The 19,117-nt window shown below is 34.1% G+C and overlaps 1 protein-coding gene across 5 annotated transcripts in view; it reads right to left on the reverse strand.

Annotated features, from left to right (window-relative positions):
• SMARCE1 (SWI/SNF related BAF chromatin remodeling complex subunit E1) overlaps nucleotides 1–19,117 on the reverse strand; it is a 51,515-nt gene that overhangs the window by 24,722 nt on the left and 7,676 nt on the right. For 2 of the 5 annotated variants that reach the window (XM_026686051.2, XM_026686052.2), the window contains exon 4: nucleotides 9,055–9,159. The exons of 1 other annotated variant lie outside the window; for it this stretch is intronic. In XM_026686051.2, the coding sequence (XP_026541836.1) occupies nucleotides 9,055–9,159 (105 nt within the window). Of the gene's footprint in view, nucleotides 1–9,054; nucleotides 9,160–16,770; nucleotides 16,944–19,117 lie in introns of those variants that run through there. 2 more of the 5 variants (XM_087946270.1, XM_087946269.1) reach the window with 2 other exon arrangements.

A 19,117-nucleotide genomic window follows, 5' to 3' on the forward strand; every position in this document is an offset into this window, starting at 1 on the left:
TGCGGCTATGGTCCGTGCTCTTTCGTTGGAGAGCCCCGATCATTACGATTAGGGGCTGAAGCTGCCTTGGAGGGACGGTGGAGTAAGGGGAAGCCGCAAGCCAGGTTGAGGGGAGTTGCATCTCCCCTCCTGGGCTTGGTCTCCCCAAGACGACTGCAGTGGTAGTTTAAAATGGCCACCCCGAAGAGGAGGACTCAGCTAGATTAAGCTTTGTGCAGGAGGGAAGAAAGAGGTGGATAACATCTGAACCGGGACAACTGAGCAATACAACTAAACAAAAGTACCCCGGGATTAAGGTAACATGGAATTGTTAAGAAAAGAAAAGTGAGCGGCGAAATTACAAAGGGACAGGAAAAAAAATAAGAAAATATTTTTGACAGCCAAGCGGGGCTTCGAACTAGGAAAGGAAGAAGCTGGAACTAAAGATTTAACTAAATTGGACTAATATATTTTGGCAATAAACAGGCATAAAATAAAGCTGGACTTAAGATTGTCAAATAATAATAATAATAAAGTTTACAAATTGGAGACTGGACTGTGCTGTAATATTGAGGTTCGAAAAACCCTAAACAAAAAAAATAGGGGAAAAAGGTGAAGACTTTGTATAATGAAGAGTGCCACCTTTTGACAAAAACTTGAGCTCAAACAAAAGGGAAAGCATCCTGTTTCTGAATGAACTTGTGTGGATATAACATTAAAGAAATATTGAAACAAAGTAAGAATCTTAGAAAGTGAAAGCAGAACCAGAATAAAGAAAAAAGCAAGGAAAGACTGACTGTGGGATTGATTGATGTTTTTGGTATAGACCCTTGGCTGGAATAATTGAGAACTTTAGAAAATTGAAAGAAGAAAGAAGGAAAGTAAAAGTGGGTTTTTTTTGTGGACTTTAACGATCATAAAATATAAGAGTGTGTAATGATGATATCTCTTCGGGAATTAAAAATGGAACTTAAAAATATGAGAGAATTACTACAGGAAAGAGGCAAATCACTTTTCTCTGTGTTAGAAAAAATGGAAATGGTGAACAAGAAGAAACAGCTTCAGAGGAGGAACAATCGACTCAAGGAGAAGACATTTTAAATAGACAATTAACACAAAGAACACTACAAAGAAGTGGGGAAAGAAGGAAGGTTAAAAAGTTGAGATTTAAGAAGGCAATCAAAAGGGGAATACCTGTGAAGTCGGGAAAGGCAGAAAGACCCAGCAGAAAAGGGAAAAGGAAGATATTAAGAAAGAGAGGGATATAAACTGGAATGAGAAAAAATATGGGGAAAAGAGGGGAGGAGAAGCAGTAAGAAACAGGTGCATGAAATAAAGAAATACGGAAATAGTAAAACGTTGAAAAGAAATAGTTTTTTCAGAGATAATGGTTGATGAATTAAAAAGGGGATTCTGCAGGGTGACAAGGGGTAATAAGAATATTTCTGCAATTAAAATATTTAGAAAATAGGGTAATATAGATACTGATAACTTTTATTAAAAATTAAGGGGGGGAAAATATGCTGCGGAATCCAAATGAAAAGATGTAATGATTATTATTGTAACTTCTTAAAAATAATGGTATATTGGGAATCAAGATGAGGGAATAAAGGTATATTTTAATCATTGAGGTGTCACACTCAAAGCAGTAAAAGGGGGGAAAACCTATACTTTTTTTTTTCTTTAGTGTTAAAATTCGTATTAATCTAGAATTTATAAAAAGAATGTGTAATGGAAAGGAAATATGACAGACTAAAGAACCAACTAAATTAATAAGTTAATATAGACTATTAAAAGCAAGGAGAGACATTGGTAACCTTTATTATTATTATTATTATTATTATTATTATTATTATTATTATTATTATTATTATTATTATTGTTGTTGTTGTTGTTGTTGTTGTTGTTATTATTATGCAAACACATATTGTTTATCTTTACTTTTAAAATAAATATTAAAGGATTATATTTGAAATAATTGAAATGAAACAAAAAGATGTTTCGATTGAGATTAATGAAAGAGGCTAGAATTAATGTGTTTGTTTCTCTCCTTACTGAAAATTTGGAATGGAAAAGGTTATTAGAATTAAGTATGCATATATGAATGTATAATTGCTGTCATATTTGTATGTAAAGGTGATGACCCGGAAATAGATTGTCCGCTAAAGAGATTTTTTGTTTTTAATGTGAAAAACTGAATAAAATTTGTTTTTAAAAAATTGTATTAAAACAGCAATTTTCAACAACACAAACACCTTACATAACTCAAAATGTCCACTTTCTTCTCCTAATGAAAGCAGTTGTTATTCTACCTGTACTAAATACCTGAGGTTATATTCATACCTGTATTTTAAACTCCAGATCAAATCCCAAAAGCAGCCTTAGTCTGTATTATTTCAGTATCTCTGCATGCCCATATGCACAGCAATATTAACCAATCAATTCCAAAACCAATCAAAAAGGCCTTGTCTCCTGATAGACATAGACATCCTGCACCCTCTAGAAAATGTAATTATATTTTCTGGCAGGAGGTTTTCAGATAATCATTATTGTCTTGGTGAACGGCTGCAATTGATATGAATTTTTCTTGAACGCCATCACTCTGCTAAACAAATATTTCTCTCAACACTGTCCAATTATTTACAAGTCTGCAATACTATTACTATTAATCTTCTCATCACTCCTTATCACTGTCCCCTCCCACTTGTGACTGTATGTCTGTAACTTTGTCACTTGACTCTTGATGACTGTATCTTTCTTTTATGTATTCTGAGAGCACCAAGACAAATTCCTTGTGTGTCCAATCACACTTGGCCAATAAAGAATTCTATTCTATTTTTCTATTCTAATTTTTGACTTGTCCAATTTTGTACCTTCTATTCTAACTTCTGAAAATACCTGGAACCACTACTGGATAATATGGTATTGATTTTCCAACAAATACAGGAAAAAAAATTGAGTTCAATGGGAAATCTATAGCCTCCATATGTTGCTAAACTACAACTCATAGCAGTTTTCAATATTGAAATTAATAGCAATTTTTTGAGGCAATATAGTTGCCATTCTTACTTTAGAATATTAAAAGTACTTTATAGAATAGGCAAGGTAGCACAGTAAAAGGTCAAGGGTGAATGCAAGCTCAGGATAAAGAGATAGATTAAGGCCAGTAAAAAGGACTGAAGTGGAATCGTAAAGAGTACGGGGAAATGTCCTTGATAGAAATATGCAAGAACTGTTATATAGAGGATTGAAATATTCTTTACGCCAAGGGAAACATGATATTAGGAAATGAATCAAGAAAATGCTCTCTGGTTTACTTGGACGTAAGAAGGGTAGAGGAGAAGTAAAGAGGAATCAGATTTGCAAAATTTGCCTGAGTTTCTTCTCGATATTATCTTGCTTCCCAAGCATAAATAATATTTTGTCTCTCTATGCCGAATGAATGATTTTTGGTATTTCTGAATATATGGTGTCCTTGACTTATGACTTTATTTAACTAATGTTTGCAGTTACAATAGCACTGAAAAAAGTGGCTTACAACTGATTCTCACACTTACGACCATCACAGCATCCCCATAGTCATGTGATAAAAATTCGGGCGCTTGACAACTGCCATGTATTTACGGTGATTCAGCATACCGAGATCTCATAATTGCCATCTGAAGCCCTCCCAGAGGGCTTCCAAAAAGGAAAATCAACAGGGGAAGTGAGATTCCCTTAACTATGCTGATTTGCTAAGCCATGGCAAGGTTATAAAGCTCACTTAACAATGGTATTGCTTAGCGATAATCCTGTTCCCAATTATGGTTGTAAGTCGAGAACTACCCATACTACACTCTCATCCAAGGTCATCTCAATTATCCTTATTCCATTATGGAATATCCACTACCCTTACTACATTACTGGAGAGACCGTTAAAATATTTATCAGAACAAGATATTTCTCGAAGCTTGCTTCCTTGAATATCTTATTAGTCCAAATTGCATTAATCAAGTGGAAATTTTACAGAGTAAGTTCCCGGAACAACTTTGTTTTCCTCAAAGATCTGTAGCAACACCAAGCTTTTTCACTAAAAGAAATATGTCTTAAAGAGTTACAGGTAACATTCCTTTTTTTTCCTACAAAAATGTTCTAGGTTCAAAATACACTTTCATATATACACAATTCATCTTTTTCAAATACATGCTCATCCTTCTTTTGAACAAACTCTTTACTAAGAGAAGGATCCATCAACTTTTATTGTCATGGAACTTATCAAACATCATATAATACGTAATATGCAAAGTAATGCATTTGCAGGCATTGGCTGTGATACAATTGTCTGTGTATATATGGAAATAGTGAATGAATTTCTAGGCGATTGGGGATCACTTTTCCAAATTTTTTAATAGTAGTGGAATACCTGTATTGTAATCACTCTACAATAAGGTCTTTGTCAATAATAGTAAAATCAGTCAAGGATTCTTATTTACTTTAACAAAGGAAACAGATACATGTCTGCATTTTAGACTCAATGTGACCTTTCATGTAGAAACTAATGGGGTAGCACATATGCGCAAAATTCTATCCATGCTTCAAAATACATGTAACTATTTTGGGAGGAGACTATAGAGATTAAGATCAAGATTTAAAATGCAAACATAGATCACTGCATAGATCTCAGATTTTAAATGATACAATCATCTTAAGGCTGAATTGTGATAATACATAAAAATATTTTGCATAAACTGGCCTACAACATTTGAGAAGCTCATTTTTAAGATAAAAGGACAAGCTTTTCTCCATGTCATATTTGTGATATGCCATGAACTAAGCAGCAGTGCGTAGATCTTATCTAATGAAATACAAACATGTTTATGAGACGTATGTATTAGCAAATGTACAGTTACACACACAAATATATAAAGATGGATCTGAAAACATTTAAAAAATCAGCTTAATGCTTTAGCACCAGTAAGAATCTATAAAGCATAAACCCAAATTGAAACACACATTGTAGAGAAAGCTCAGAATGTTTAATATCTATCTATCTATCTCTATCTATCTATCTATCTATCTATCTAATCTATCTATCTATCTATCTATCTATCTATCTATCTATCTATCTATCTATCTATCATCTATCTATCTATCTATCATCTATCTATCTATCTATCTATCTATCTATCTATCTATCTATCTATCTATCTATCTATCTATCTATCTATCTATCTATATCTACATCTATATATTAGTCTGATAGTCTGACTCACAAACGAACACAATACAGAAGCCTGATGATGGCAGAGGAGATTCTGCTGAAACGTTGCTACAACTTTAAAAGCACAACTACAATGACGTGGGAAAATACCCGAACAAAGCTGAATACCATACATGTAAGTACCCACGAAAACTTAAGAATATATATATACATACATATACATATATATATAAATAAATAAAATGAAAATTTGTGAAAGAAAAAAAAACTTCTTCTAATATGAATTTGAAATAAAAATAATTGGGGATCAGATTTTTTTTAAAATCCAAATTCATTCATATGTAAAGTAATGTAACAAGAAAGAACATACGGCGTTACATGAAGGTTGAATATTGATGATTATTATGTGCAACTCTGAATCTGTTATTTCTTTACAATATAAATGCCTTTTTGTTAGTCATGAAAAACACAAAGATATTAGCAAATTAGTGTGTTTTTCAATTTCCTTAAAGTTAACTTCCAGAGAAGGTCTGACTCACAGGCCTAAACTGGATCTTTTTGTCATTCATTTATTAAAAGTGAAATATTAGGATTTGAAAAATGGTTAATGGACTGCAACGATTCATTATTTTTGGACAGTATTATACTTTGAAAGTATTATCCTTTACAGGTAAAAAAATATGAATTAGAACTAAAGTAATGAAAAATCTCCTCAAGTAATTAATTTAACATATATAATGCCATCAATAGTGATCCTTTATTTAGTTGTAGACTTTTTCCAATGGATACAGTCAAATTATGTCTAAGTTACACTATTGCAGATGCTAACACAAATGTATGTGCTTTTCTTAACAAAAAATAATTCTCCATGCAGAAAAAGGAGCCTTTGTAGAGAAAAATAAATTAGAATACTTCCCCCACTCTTAACTTATGTGCTAGTAATTGTAGTATACCAAAGAATATTTGAAAATAAACCAGTAATTTGAAATGATAACCTTCCCCCTCCAAATCTTGGATTTGGATTCTAATACAAACTAGAACCAATGAATTAAGTGAAAACTTCCTTTATAATCTATTAATCTATAATCAATACTATATGGTCAAATAAATGCCCTGAAATTGTAAAGGAAATTAGCACAGGCAAAAAAAAAAAAAGAGCTGTGTATTTTTTCTCTTACCTAACATAGTGATATACTTCATACACTTACTAATTTTTAGTTAAATCCAAAGGCATACAATTCTCATGAGGAGATATGTAGGAACTGCATGAATGCAGGTGTTAAGAAGATTCTGTCCTCTTGCCTATTGCACTGTACAGCACCATAAAGAGTTCTGAAGCATCTTAAAGATTACTTTGTTACTGCCATAAATTACAGCTCATTTTATTAAAAATCTATCTGTATCTGGCAGTGGACTTTGATCCATAGAGGTTTACACAATTTTGTTTTGTTTTCCCGTTCTATTTTTTGTAATTTATTAAATGTCTTTATAATTTAAATTGTTGCTTTAGTTGTTTTTGTTAATGCATTTTTATACTGTTTAGTTTTGTATTTTTGTAAAAGTTTGTAATATTGTTTTTGATTCAAATAAAAAGGGGAAAAAAGAAAAAATGGTTTATGCAATAACAAATTCATTAGTTGATGAAGTGCGACAATACTTTTTTTTTTTTGCAAAACACTAATCTACCGTATTTGCCGGCGTATAAGATGACTTTTTTGCCCTGAAAAACATGCCTCCAAGTGGGGGGGTCATCTTATACGCCGGGAGGACTCCGACTCCCACTTGAGCTTGAGTTGCAGCCGGGAGGGAGGCTGGGGGAGTGGTGTGTGTGTGTGGGGCGGGTGTCACTCGCCACGCGCTGCGCAACCTTTCCCCCTCTTCCTTCCTTAGCGGTGTGGGGAGGAGAGGATTCAAGATCCTCACGTGCGGCGTACTTTTCTTTTTTTTTTTTTCTTTTTGCACGCAGGTTTTGCATGCGGGCGGCTGTAGGTTAAGGATGGGGAGCCCCGGGTGGGTTATCAGGTTTTACGGTGCTTCCAACATGTGCGAACGGTGGGAGAGCGGAGAAGAGAGCGGCGAGCGCCCGCTGTGTGAAATCCTGCCGTCAAAAGCAACACTGGGGGAGGCAGGGTATAAATTTACCAGGTTAATGTAGCAATGGTGATTAATGCCCAGAACATTGTTTGCGGGTATTGGGGTGTGTGTGTGTGTGGTGGTGGTGGTGAGGAGAGGTTGTCCTTTGAATGCGGAAAAGTAGGTGTGACCTTGTGTAGGAAAATAAAGAGATCCTTTTTTAGCGTGTTTGGCTTCTTTGCCTCCCCTCGTTCGTTTTGACGTGGAGATAATGGCCTTCGGGCGGGAGGGGAAGAAAACGGTAGCTGGATCATTTCAAATTTCACTTACTCTCCTGCCTCACTTCAATATGTCTGAGCGACTCCAGATACTGGAAGACTTTTTGAATGAAAGTGTTACCTCCATTTTTTTTTTTTTAAAGAGGGCCACTTGGGGAAAAAAAAAGATTCTAAGGAATTCCTTGTTTCTTGATTAAAGAGAAGGCATTGAATATACTGTTCCTTGGCAGCCTTTTCAGTGTCCGGGTTTTTGGTGTGTGTGTGTGTGTGTGAGAGAGAGAGAGAGAGAGAGAGATCAGCTGTATTGAGAAGAGAACGTTTCCTGTGTTCTCATTTTATTTACAACATATTTTACGCTTAATGGTAAGCAATGAAAAATATTTTTAAAACTCATTTCTAAACTCCATAGCTATTTGCATATTCTTGGTTCAAAATTGGATTAGCTCATTTCAAAATTGTCCAAAGCAGAAAAGTGCGTCAAAAAAAAAAAAAAAAGTGCAAAAGTGGAAGGTGTGTGGAAGAGGGGTAGTCTTATACGGCGAGTATATAACAAACTCTATATTTTGAGTGGAAATGTTGGGGGGTCGTCTTATACGCCCAGTCGTCTTATACGCCGGCAAATACGGTAACTACTCTTCTGGACATTAATTACAAGAGAAAGCACCAATTAATCCAGTCACTACGTCTCAAACTGAAACAATAATTAAGGATAGGTAGTAGTGTGTTTCAATTATTGTTTGAACACTAAGACACCTCAGAGAATACCTGGCAGAATGGAATACACTACGGTGTCTTCTGAACAGGGTTTCTTATAAGAAAACTTTCAATTGAGAACACATTATCAATAAGACATATTGCAGAGTAACTGTATTTGACTGAATTAATAATAGGAAAAATCCAACTCATTTTCCATGCCAAGAGGGGAAGGTCTCCTCTGCCCATTGAAGAACATTGTGAACTTCCACACTATTTGGAGAAGGAAGACATCAACTTCAGCAAACTTAATCTTGGACAAAATTTTGCAATTTTCAAATTTCAAAAACCCTTCCTCTAAATATTGAGAGAAAACTCTTCTCTTTGGTTCTAGGTTTATTTCTTTCATTAATCTTTGTGTGTTTCTTTCCTATATATTTACATACACAGCTCCTTCTTGCTCTACTTCATCTAAAGATTTACACAGGTCTTCACTTCATGTTTCTCCCCCCGCCAATTTAACTACTTGCTAGTTGGCGCACAAGCTGCTTTTATGATCAGAGGGAAATTCTTATCAGTGGTACCTGGTTAGTGAAAACAATTTTTAAAAAAGTTGTTTGTGTTCCCGTTCGAAAGTGAACTGACTCGATGCCCATTCCGACTGACTTAATAAAAAAGTCTGTTATCAAAAAGTTAGTGAAAAGAAAAAGATTGGAGAAAAATGGAAAGAAATCACCGCTTATTTGCTAAGACTCAGAAGAACCTAATTCTAAAGCCATTTCTGGTCACTTCCTGCTGTTTGCCGGATGATGTAATAGTTGATTCTCCTACCGTGGCCCGGCTGTTGGTGCCCGGGTTCCCTCCCAGCCTGTAGTTGTTGTACGCCAGATGGCTGTATGGATTGTATCCCACAAACCCCGGTGTGCTGGGCATTTGCTGATGGAAACAAATGAGACAAAAACACGAATGAGAAATGAGTCCCAACGAGAACACAGAAAAATGAAAATGATTTGCAGTACAGCATGCAAAAACAACCAGAAATTTAAACAAGCAAAATGAGGTGCTGCAGCAGCTAGATCCCTCTTCAGAGACAGTAAATTTTCATGAAACCTGCCAAGAAAACAGGAATTTTTCTCTTCAATATTTTGCCACTACAGATTCTAGAGTCATAACTTCAAAGCTTCCAACATGAACACACTGTTTTACCTCTAGCAATTAAAAGTTAAACAATGTATAACCAAATTTAGAGGAAGCTAGTTTGTTCAGCACATGTACATACAATTACAAATAATATGATCTTAACATTTACTGTGCAGGAAGGAACCAGGGGAGATTCTCTTCCGCAGTAGTTACAAAATAATTCTGTCCATGAATAGGTTTTGCTCCAAGAGTTAAGGGTCTGATCAAAGGAACTCTCATCTTAAACATCTCAAAAAAGCAGAGATTTGACATAGAATAATCAATTAGACAATGACTCCAACAGACACATTAATCAGTATATGAAATCTCTAAGGCAGTATACTGTGCAACAAAATGTCACACAGCACATAGGCCAGTCAATATTTCTTGCATCTGAGAGCCAATGTGGAACAATATTTGATACTGGCCTCAAGGTTAGAAAACTGTTCAATGAGGGGCTTTCAAAGACTATGTTCAGAAAAATATATATTCTGATCATTAAAAATCATTCCTTTCTGTGGCCCTCTAACTTTTTGCTTAGCCAGAAAACCCTTTCAAGTCATGATTATACCAGAAAATAATTAATCAGAATTTTTGTTTTGTCAATGGGAAATTAATGTCAATTTGAAATTTAAAGTCTTGTGGGTCATTCATAAAGAATCTGTGCCCAAACTGGTATTTACATTGTGTATCAGGCTCATGACAGCTGAGATTGTTTTAGTTGTATTAACAACAAAATGTATGTCTATAATTTCTACTGTTTTAAAAATTCATGACTACATCGCATTGTCTCTTAATATCCTAAACTCTCAGAATTTAAATGAGAGAAATTTCCTCTATCAATTATTGTAATAACAGTGATCTCATTTATTTTGAAAAACAAAATTAAAGATGCTTAAATGGCAATCCTTTTTGCCATTACAAGAGGAAGGTAGGCAAAGATGACTTCAAAACCTTACTATACTTCTCCCACCTGCCACCCATAACACAAGACCATTGTGCCCGTGTTTTGTAGAACATTCCTGGAGAGCAAACTTCAGTTGGTACATTCTTTATGATTATTGGCAAAATTTACAAGTTAACCCATAGAAGATTCTTGGATGAGAAGTGAACCATTTTCAAGGAAAAACAAAATCCAGTGACCATTTGAAAAAAGTACCTTTGGGGCAACCATGACTTGGATGACTGAGAATCTACATAGAATCTAGATAGACAATGAGTGACATCCATGATTGTGAGTAGTTTTTAACCCAGGTCTCCCCAGTACCAGTCCAATACCTTAACCACTATGTCACACTGGCTCTTTCTGTTTTATTAAGGATATTTCAACAAGGAACTGGAATATTTAACATATACTCAATGAAAAACTCTTCCCAACTGATATTTGACTAAAGCAAAAGAGACATTATCTATCATCTATCTATCTATCTATCTATCTATCTATCTATCTATCTATCTATCTATCTATTTTATTTATTATTTTTATTTATTTATTTATTTGATTTGCCAATTGTTTACAAGATAATAAGTATAAGTGTATACATAGTTGTGAATACATGAAATGGGTACATATAAGAAAAATAAAAGAATAAGAGAAACAATAGGACAGGGACGGTAGGCACGTTGGTGCGCTTATGCACGCCCCCTACAGACCTCTTAGGAAAGGGGTGAGGTCAATAGTAGACTATCTATCTATCTATCTATCTACCTAATATCTATCTATCTATCTATCTATCTATCTATCTATCTATCTATCTACTTCATATTATCTATCTATTTATATAAAAAAACCAAATAATTTCTTCCGCTCCACTAATCCTTACTTTAGGTTTATAGATGGGGATGCTGAGCAATCATCTTTACTGACTAAGACTGCCATTTGGTACATATGATAACTTACTTTGAGAATATTTGGCCATAATAGTACAGGGAATCAATACTTCCACTGCAAAAAGCCATTATTTCTGTTTTTGAATTCTATGAAGGTGCTACTCGAATATGAGGCTGGCTCCTCTTGAACTTAGCTTCATTGAATTATATGTTAAATGGAATAATCAAACTTATTCTCCTGATCCAGATGGCTGATACTTTGTTTTGATTATGAAGCCAGTGGGCATGTTGTCTGTCTAAGTACAGTATGCACAGAAAACCAGCAACAGCTTTCAAAGCAATTATGTGAATACTTCAAAAAATATAGTTACTTTAACAATTTAATATTTTTTTTTGCTAATGGAGAAAAACACCTTTGTCACCATCCCAGCATTTATGTTTATTTAAACTGAATCCATTTGCTGTGTCACATATAGTCAGCTCTTTTGAATCTCCTTACAGCCTGTGGCATCCATGTCATATTCCATAATTATGAACAAATTATTTCCAAGGTCAAAAAGACCACGTTTTTAAATTTATCAAAAAATACAATTACTGAAAGTTATGACATGGCTATTTTAATGTTCCTTTTTTTCTAAATTATATTTTATATTTGCAGTGGTCAGCATAATACTGTATTTTCCAAAATCTGCAACTGTGGTTAAGGCTTGTTTCCATATCTAAATATTTAGTTTAGAAATCATATTATTTCCCATTCTGCTGCAGCTCTTTATTCTTATATATGCCACCCTTGCCTAAAACTAGATATGTAAAAACTACAAAAGAAGCTATAAATTTGCAAATAAGAGTAAACAGTCCCACATGCCATATGGATAACGAACTATTAATAACAGAGCAACCAGTTGATAGAAAGATGTTGCTGATGAGTGAGCAAAAAAAAAGAGGGAAGAATAAAGATTCACTGGATTAAGGAAAACATATTTATAAAAAGAATTGTTGACACTGAGCTTTTTATCAAGGCCAGCTAATTTGTTAACACATTGTTGAGCTAAAAGTTATTTGAAGCCTTAACATATGTTGAAGAAAAAGAAGCGTGGGAAATAGGAATTATACAAAATAGAACTGAATCAAACTAGAGGACAAAAATCAGGGAGATTCTGGTTTAGAATACAAATCTATTACAAAAATGAGCCTCAGAAATAAGCACCCTCTGCCCTTTGCTTTTAACAATTAATAATTACTATATTTGAACCTAAATAAACTGTTTCTTTAAAAAAAGAAAGACAACTTAAAGTTAATTTATGCATAAGCACAGTTAGGACTAAGATTTGTTTGGTTTCTGATTTAGATAATGTCAAAGTAAAAACTGCTTTTATTCAAAGATCAGGCTAGGGAATGGGGAAAAGCATACATAGGTCTGAGTTCAGTATCAGACCTCTGTGTATCATGCTACCTTGTTTAGAAAATTCAACAAAATTCAACAGAATATCTGTATTTTATACAAAAAACCCTCTATAAAATATGCCTATTTGTTATTGTTAGTTGCAAAGTCCTGTCCAGCCCATTGCAACCCCATGGACAACGTTCCTTCAGGCCTTCCTGTCCTCTACCACCCTCTGGAATCCATTTAAGCTTAAAAATATGCTTATAGTTAAATATTAATTGCTATATCATACTGTAAAATTCATTGTTTGTTTAAAATTGAAAATAATTTGTAGATATTAAAAATACAATGCAGTATACTGAAAAATCAATATAGTACATATTTGTACTACAACGTTGCAGGAAAGATGAATGAGTTTTTATGGTAGATAAATTAACAACCTTGGAATCACATGATTTCTCTTGTGTATACAATTTCTTTCTACCAGCTGGATTTGCAGCCCACAGGTTTGGACGAAATGTTTTCCCTCCAATTGAATAGGAGGAAATATACCAAGAGTAGGAACAAAGAATACCAAATTACTTTGTAAGTCAAATAATGTGTTAGGTCACATGAAATTTCATCAACAACTGCTCTAATGGCTGCTCTTCTCTTTGGCTGAGTAGAATTTACATTTGGTATACGACAGATTAATAATTATTACTCTAATCCTACAGCCATATTTATTAAACTTCTAGGAGACCTTCAACTAAGCCAAATTAAAATGCTTTCAATAAATTTGAAAATCATGAAACTTAATCTTTGATCCATATATTTCAAATCTATAATATAGCATCTGGAAACTCCTGTGCCTGTGTCCCTGCAGCACACATCCATATACCCAAAGGGATAAAATGCTCAGAGGGGTTTTTCATATTTAGAAAATATGATGTCATAAGAAATAAAGTGGTTAAGCACAAAACATTTTTCATGCTATTTATATTTAATAGAATTCAGTTTATTTCTTCAACTTTTCGTATTTAGATATCTGTATATTGTGCTTTTAAACAAACCTTTTGAGGACATATCCTTTTTAAAACACAAGATACAGCAACATAACATATGATATGTATTTTTTTTACAGCTGTAATAAAGTCAAGTGAAATCTTTATTCAGCAATAGACCTTTAAATAAAAGACAGGAGTCACAATTAATTATGATAAAAAGAAAATATCTTAAAAGAGTTACGAGTTAATATTACAGTATACTGTGCAGACTATAGAACTGGTTGTGGTCAAGGAAATAAAATCAGATTGATCCAATAATAAATCTTTTTGATAAATAAATAAAAACAATCAGGATATTTAGTAAAGAGTGGAAGTAATTCCTCGTAAGCGCTTGCATAGACAGGGTAATAAAGATTAACAAATTCCACTGATTTAATTATTTCATTGCACGGAAACAGTCTCTGAAGAGGATTTTGTGATATCTTCTTTCAGTAATGGCTGTATGGAGAACATTGAATCTGGCTAAGGATAAGGTCTTTTTGAATTTTCAGATCATTCTATGACTGAGATATCTAGCTGGTTGGAGAAAATTGCCCAATAGCTCAAGAAATTATTTTTAGTTCCCTTTTTGAGTGAGGCTATTTTTCCTGTGTGTACAGCAATTTGAAATTATCTTCCCAAACTGAAGCAGGAATAAAATATGATAATTCATAAATCAATGTTAGCAGATTGAAGAACTATACATTTCCAGAATAGAGCTGAATTCTTAGAACAAGTACCAGAGATTAGTTGATTCCAATACTGTATCAGGCCGTTTCTTCTTTGTCTGTTTATATTTTCTCTTTAAAAAGGACAGATCCTGAGTTGAACATGAGAGAGGATCCTTTTTATATTCCTTAAAACAGGAAATTCATTGTTTTCTGGCTGCGTGGCAATCACTATCAAATCAAGGTTGATTAAAGGAGCTCTGGTTCCCATTAGTGCCAGATGGATGTGTAGAGAGAATTGGCTGAAGAAGTTGAACTAAGGTAGCCTATATAAGATGGCAAAGTCTTAACAGTGGACCTGTCATCCAGAATAGTTGTACGTAGCTGAAGTGGAATTGAAGTACCTCATTGATAGAGAGCATTTGGATTTCCTTGTCTGACCTGTTTATTTATTTGTATCCTGATTTTCTTATTTTTACAAGTAACTCAAGGCAGCGAGAACATATTAAACACACCTTTCTCCTCCTGTTTTCTCCACAACAACCCTGTGAGGTGAGGTGGGTTGAGTGTGTGTTACTGGCTGAAGGTCACCCAGCTGGCTTTCATGGGTAAGGCAGGATCTGAACTCACGGTATCCCACTTTCTCCCTAACTACTAGACCAAAATGTGCTTTTGTTCATATTTGTCCTTTGAGGGTATCTTTAGACAGAATGGGATAAGTATTAAGAAAAAAGGCAATGAAGGGCTTCAGAAGCAACATATTGGGACAATGTTCACTCACAGGACAGCTCTCAATATAAAATAAAAGAACTGAGGAAGATAAATTTATTGATGTCAGAGAATATTCAAGCAAGGAGGGCCTCTTTGCCAATGCTAGTGCTCTGCCAGTAGTCAGTAATAGTGCTATTCAAAATTTGCAGGTACAGCTTATAAAATGTTTACAATACCTGAAAACCCCTAAAATCTTAGTTGTAGTTTTTGGATTCTCTAATTAGGCTGGGGGGGGGGGGGGTCCTAAAAATTAAGTGGCATTTTGGAGAATGATTGTTAATTTGGGCATAGTCTGATATTGAAGTCTCCTGAAATGATATGGGCAATGGAAAAGTATAATTGAATACTCCAATGTAATTTTTCACTTTTCCCCAATTTCAAAAACACATGGTCAAGGGATGTTTGGAAATATATAGAAGTTAATGAGAAGCAATTTCTCTCCAGTAAAGTTGAGAATAGTTGTTTGTTTAAGGTTGTAAGATGGGTCTATTGACATAATCTTAGTATTTAGTGTCTCCCTCAACCAATGCTAGGAACTGCTGAGAGGGATAATGATATATATCACAAATAAAGAGATAATTTATTGACCAAACAGAATCAATTAGAGGTCTGACTATTTTACGTGTTGCCACTTGAGGTTCTCTCAAATTGTCCAGTCTTCAATAATATTAGCTTGTTCTGAATCTGGAGATGTATTAAAAGAGTTAATTATATCCCCTCCTCCCCAACTTAAACTATGCACAGTCTTGCTGTAGGTAAAACAGAATTTTGCATGGGCGGTAATCTCTTTGGGGAGGGGTGGGAGAGAGCTAAAATGTCCTTGCGGTTATTTGAAGTTGAGTGGTCACATTTATTCTTTAAAATGGCAATACTCCCTCAGCCAGATTGGCTGAGGAGTGGGCCAAGTTCCTCTGAAAAGAACACATTTTAGAGAGACTGAAAAAGTATGAAGACAAGACCTCATTTTAAAAATCTTGGGAATTGTGATCTGCGTAAAGGTAAGTAAAACTTGCTCTCAGCTTCTGCTAGATGGAAACCCCTCAGCCTGGTGTAAATTAATCAATTACTTTTCACAGCATGTAACTGGCTTAAAGATAAGATAATTGCTCTTTGTTCCCCAGTGAACTTTTTATTCTATTATTTAACTAATATCTGTAATGTAATTTGTTTAGGCTCTGGATGGTATTACAATGTACATTTTTCTCTCTTTTGGTTTCATACTCATTGGAGACTTGTTTCTCATTCTTTCCCGCAGGAATAATCAGTTCTCTGATTGTTCCTTTCTCTTTTCCTTGGGGTAAGTTGCCCATGTTTTCCCTCCTGGCTCCTTTTTTGGAACACTTGGGACAGAAAATCTGTGCTTTAGCAGGGTTGTTTTACAAAAATATCTTTTAAGAAATCCACTTTTATTTTAACTGTGGACAACAAGTCAAATACAGAAAGCACTGTTTTGTCCGGTTAGAAAGTTAGTTATACTTTCATTCTTGTAAGTTTATCAGGTTAATATCCACATCCTCATCCTGTAATAACTGTGCAGCTGCAGAGCAGATTGCAGCATGTATTCAGAGGGGGGAGTTCTCTCCATTCAGGAGGAGAGATCTTTAAGCTGTTGACTTTCGAACTCTGCTTGTAAATCCCACTCTAAAATATCATATCCAATGGAAAGGTTTGAGGGAGTAAGAATACTTACACGAGTTGGCTTCCTTTTCTTTTTGGCTTTCTGCTGTTTTTTGGGCTTGGATGCAGCTTGTGCAGCAGAATGTGTAGGATGTCTCTTCTTACTTTTCCCCATGATGGTTAGGAATGTCCTGGAGTTTTCTCAGCTCTTTCTAAGTGCTGAGGCTTCCAATAAGGCAGCGGAAGGTGGTATTTTAAACAATAATTTTAAAGTACCATGATAAAATGAAATATAGTGATAAGAAATAAAACCATAATGATAAAGAAATACTTTTCCGGAGGAGCTATTTACAGTGATTGCTGCCTCTCCGCCATCTTAGCTCCTCCTCCTCCTCCTCCTCCAATTGCCTCTCTATATTTGGGGTGGAAACCAAATTAAAATCCCATAGCATAGAAAAAATATTTCAATTGAGCAACGGAGTAAGGCAAAAAGTCAAAGGAGAATTAATTTTATTTATTTGCTGGTAAAAATCTCTAAAATATTTAGTTAAGCTTATCTGGGAAAGATATTGTAAAGAAAAAAGCCCTTCTTTTTAGTCATTTACTACATTGTTAACAGTCATACGGTAAGAGTTCAAATAGCTAGTGAGCCAATAGTATCTACATCCAGAGAAAAATATTATGTGATTATTTTGTTCAACTATTCAATAGAGGCAGCAATAAAATATATATTTTAACACTTCTTAAATATCACCTCTCTTATTGATTTATTATTATCAATCGTTGTTTATTATGATCTATAACCTATTACTTGCTGTTTATATGTACACTGTGAGCTTATGTACCAGAGACAAATTCCTTCTGTGTCCAATCACACTCAGCCAGTAAGAATTCTATGATTCTATAATTTATCTCTATAGACAGATAGATCATATGGGACCTGCAGATTATCTTATTAAAAATAAATGAAACCAAAATCACTCTCTTTCACATGAACTTGCCTGTACAATTCAAGTCCATCAAAGAGATCAGTCTGAATGCTTCTCAAAAACCCATGCAGAAAGTGATTGAAAGAGGAAGATCACATCGATCTTTTTCTGAGATATCTCCTAAATTCTGTAAATGTTACAGGATTAGAATGCTCAGCATTAGAAATTTCTTCTGCTCAATAATGCTATCTACTGGTTGACTTTTCTTGATCCAAAGAATGAAAATCATGCAAGCAATAGAAAATTTTCAATAATAAATTATTAGCAAGATGCTAAATTTTCTGAGGCTGCAGCACTAGTAAAATGATACAGGTAGTCCCCAGCTCATGACCAATTGAGCCCAAAATTTATGTTGCTAAGTGAAACATTTCTTAAGCAAATGTTGCCACATTTTATGACCTTTCTTGCCAAAATTGTTAAGTGAATCACTGCAGTTACTAAATTAGTAACACCGTTGTTAAGTGAATCTGGCTTTCCCATTGACTTTGCTTGTTGGAAGGTCACAAATGGGATCACATGACACCATCATAAATATGAGTCAGTTGCCAAGCATCTGACTTTTGATCATGGGGATCCTGCAATAGTTGTAAGAATGAAAAATGATCATCAATCACATTATTTAGTGCCATTGAAACTTCAAATGGTCACTAAATCAACTGTTTTAAGTTGAGGACTACCTGTACTTAGGTGAACTATAGACTTAACACAACAGCAGGAAGAATACATTGCATTGTATTGCATTATCACTGATAATTTAATCTACAGTATGGGGACATGATAAATATCATTTATCTCAAATATGTTTCAAATTTAATTAATTTCAAAAACAAGTTTCTCTGGTAAACACAAAGTAAAATATTTCTAAATGGACAAATTTAAAATTCTTGCCCTAATATCTAGTGTCAAGTATATGCTTCTGTTCTAGTGAGGTGTTTTTTTTTAAAGTATTCTAAAATGATGCAGACAAATGCATAAATCATTACTCAAGAAGACCAGTTTACAAATACAGGTGAAAATTAAATCTGCAAACATCATTTACATGTATCTCACAATTCCACCATTCCACTGATCCCAAAGATAGCTACAAACAATAGATTTCTTAAGCCTAGATTTAATTGTAGTTTTTCATTTTTCAGATTATTTATTTTATCATTGTTTCCTCAGTGTGTGCATCACAAATCTGAACATTTTTACTCAATAATTTTATCTTATATTGTTTATTATTTGTCTCATTTTAACTAAAGACTGAAAACTTTATATACAGTGTATATATACAGTGTTTTCTGCTTTTATCTAACAGTTATAAAATAAATTTTACTACACAAAACCTCTACTTCTCAGCCTTTAGAAATAAATACAAGATAAAAGTAAGATATTAAGAAAAAACATTCCCATTATTAGCAATACACATGCTTTTGCTTAGCACATTAT

This window comes from Notechis scutatus, chromosome Z (genome assembly GCF_049901735.1).
Source record: "Notechis scutatus isolate UNSWTSFEM ecotype Mainland chromosome Z, rNotScu1.2, whole genome shotgun sequence".
In the NCBI taxonomy this organism is placed as follows: Eukaryota; Metazoa; Chordata; class Lepidosauria; order Squamata; family Elapidae; genus Notechis; species Notechis scutatus.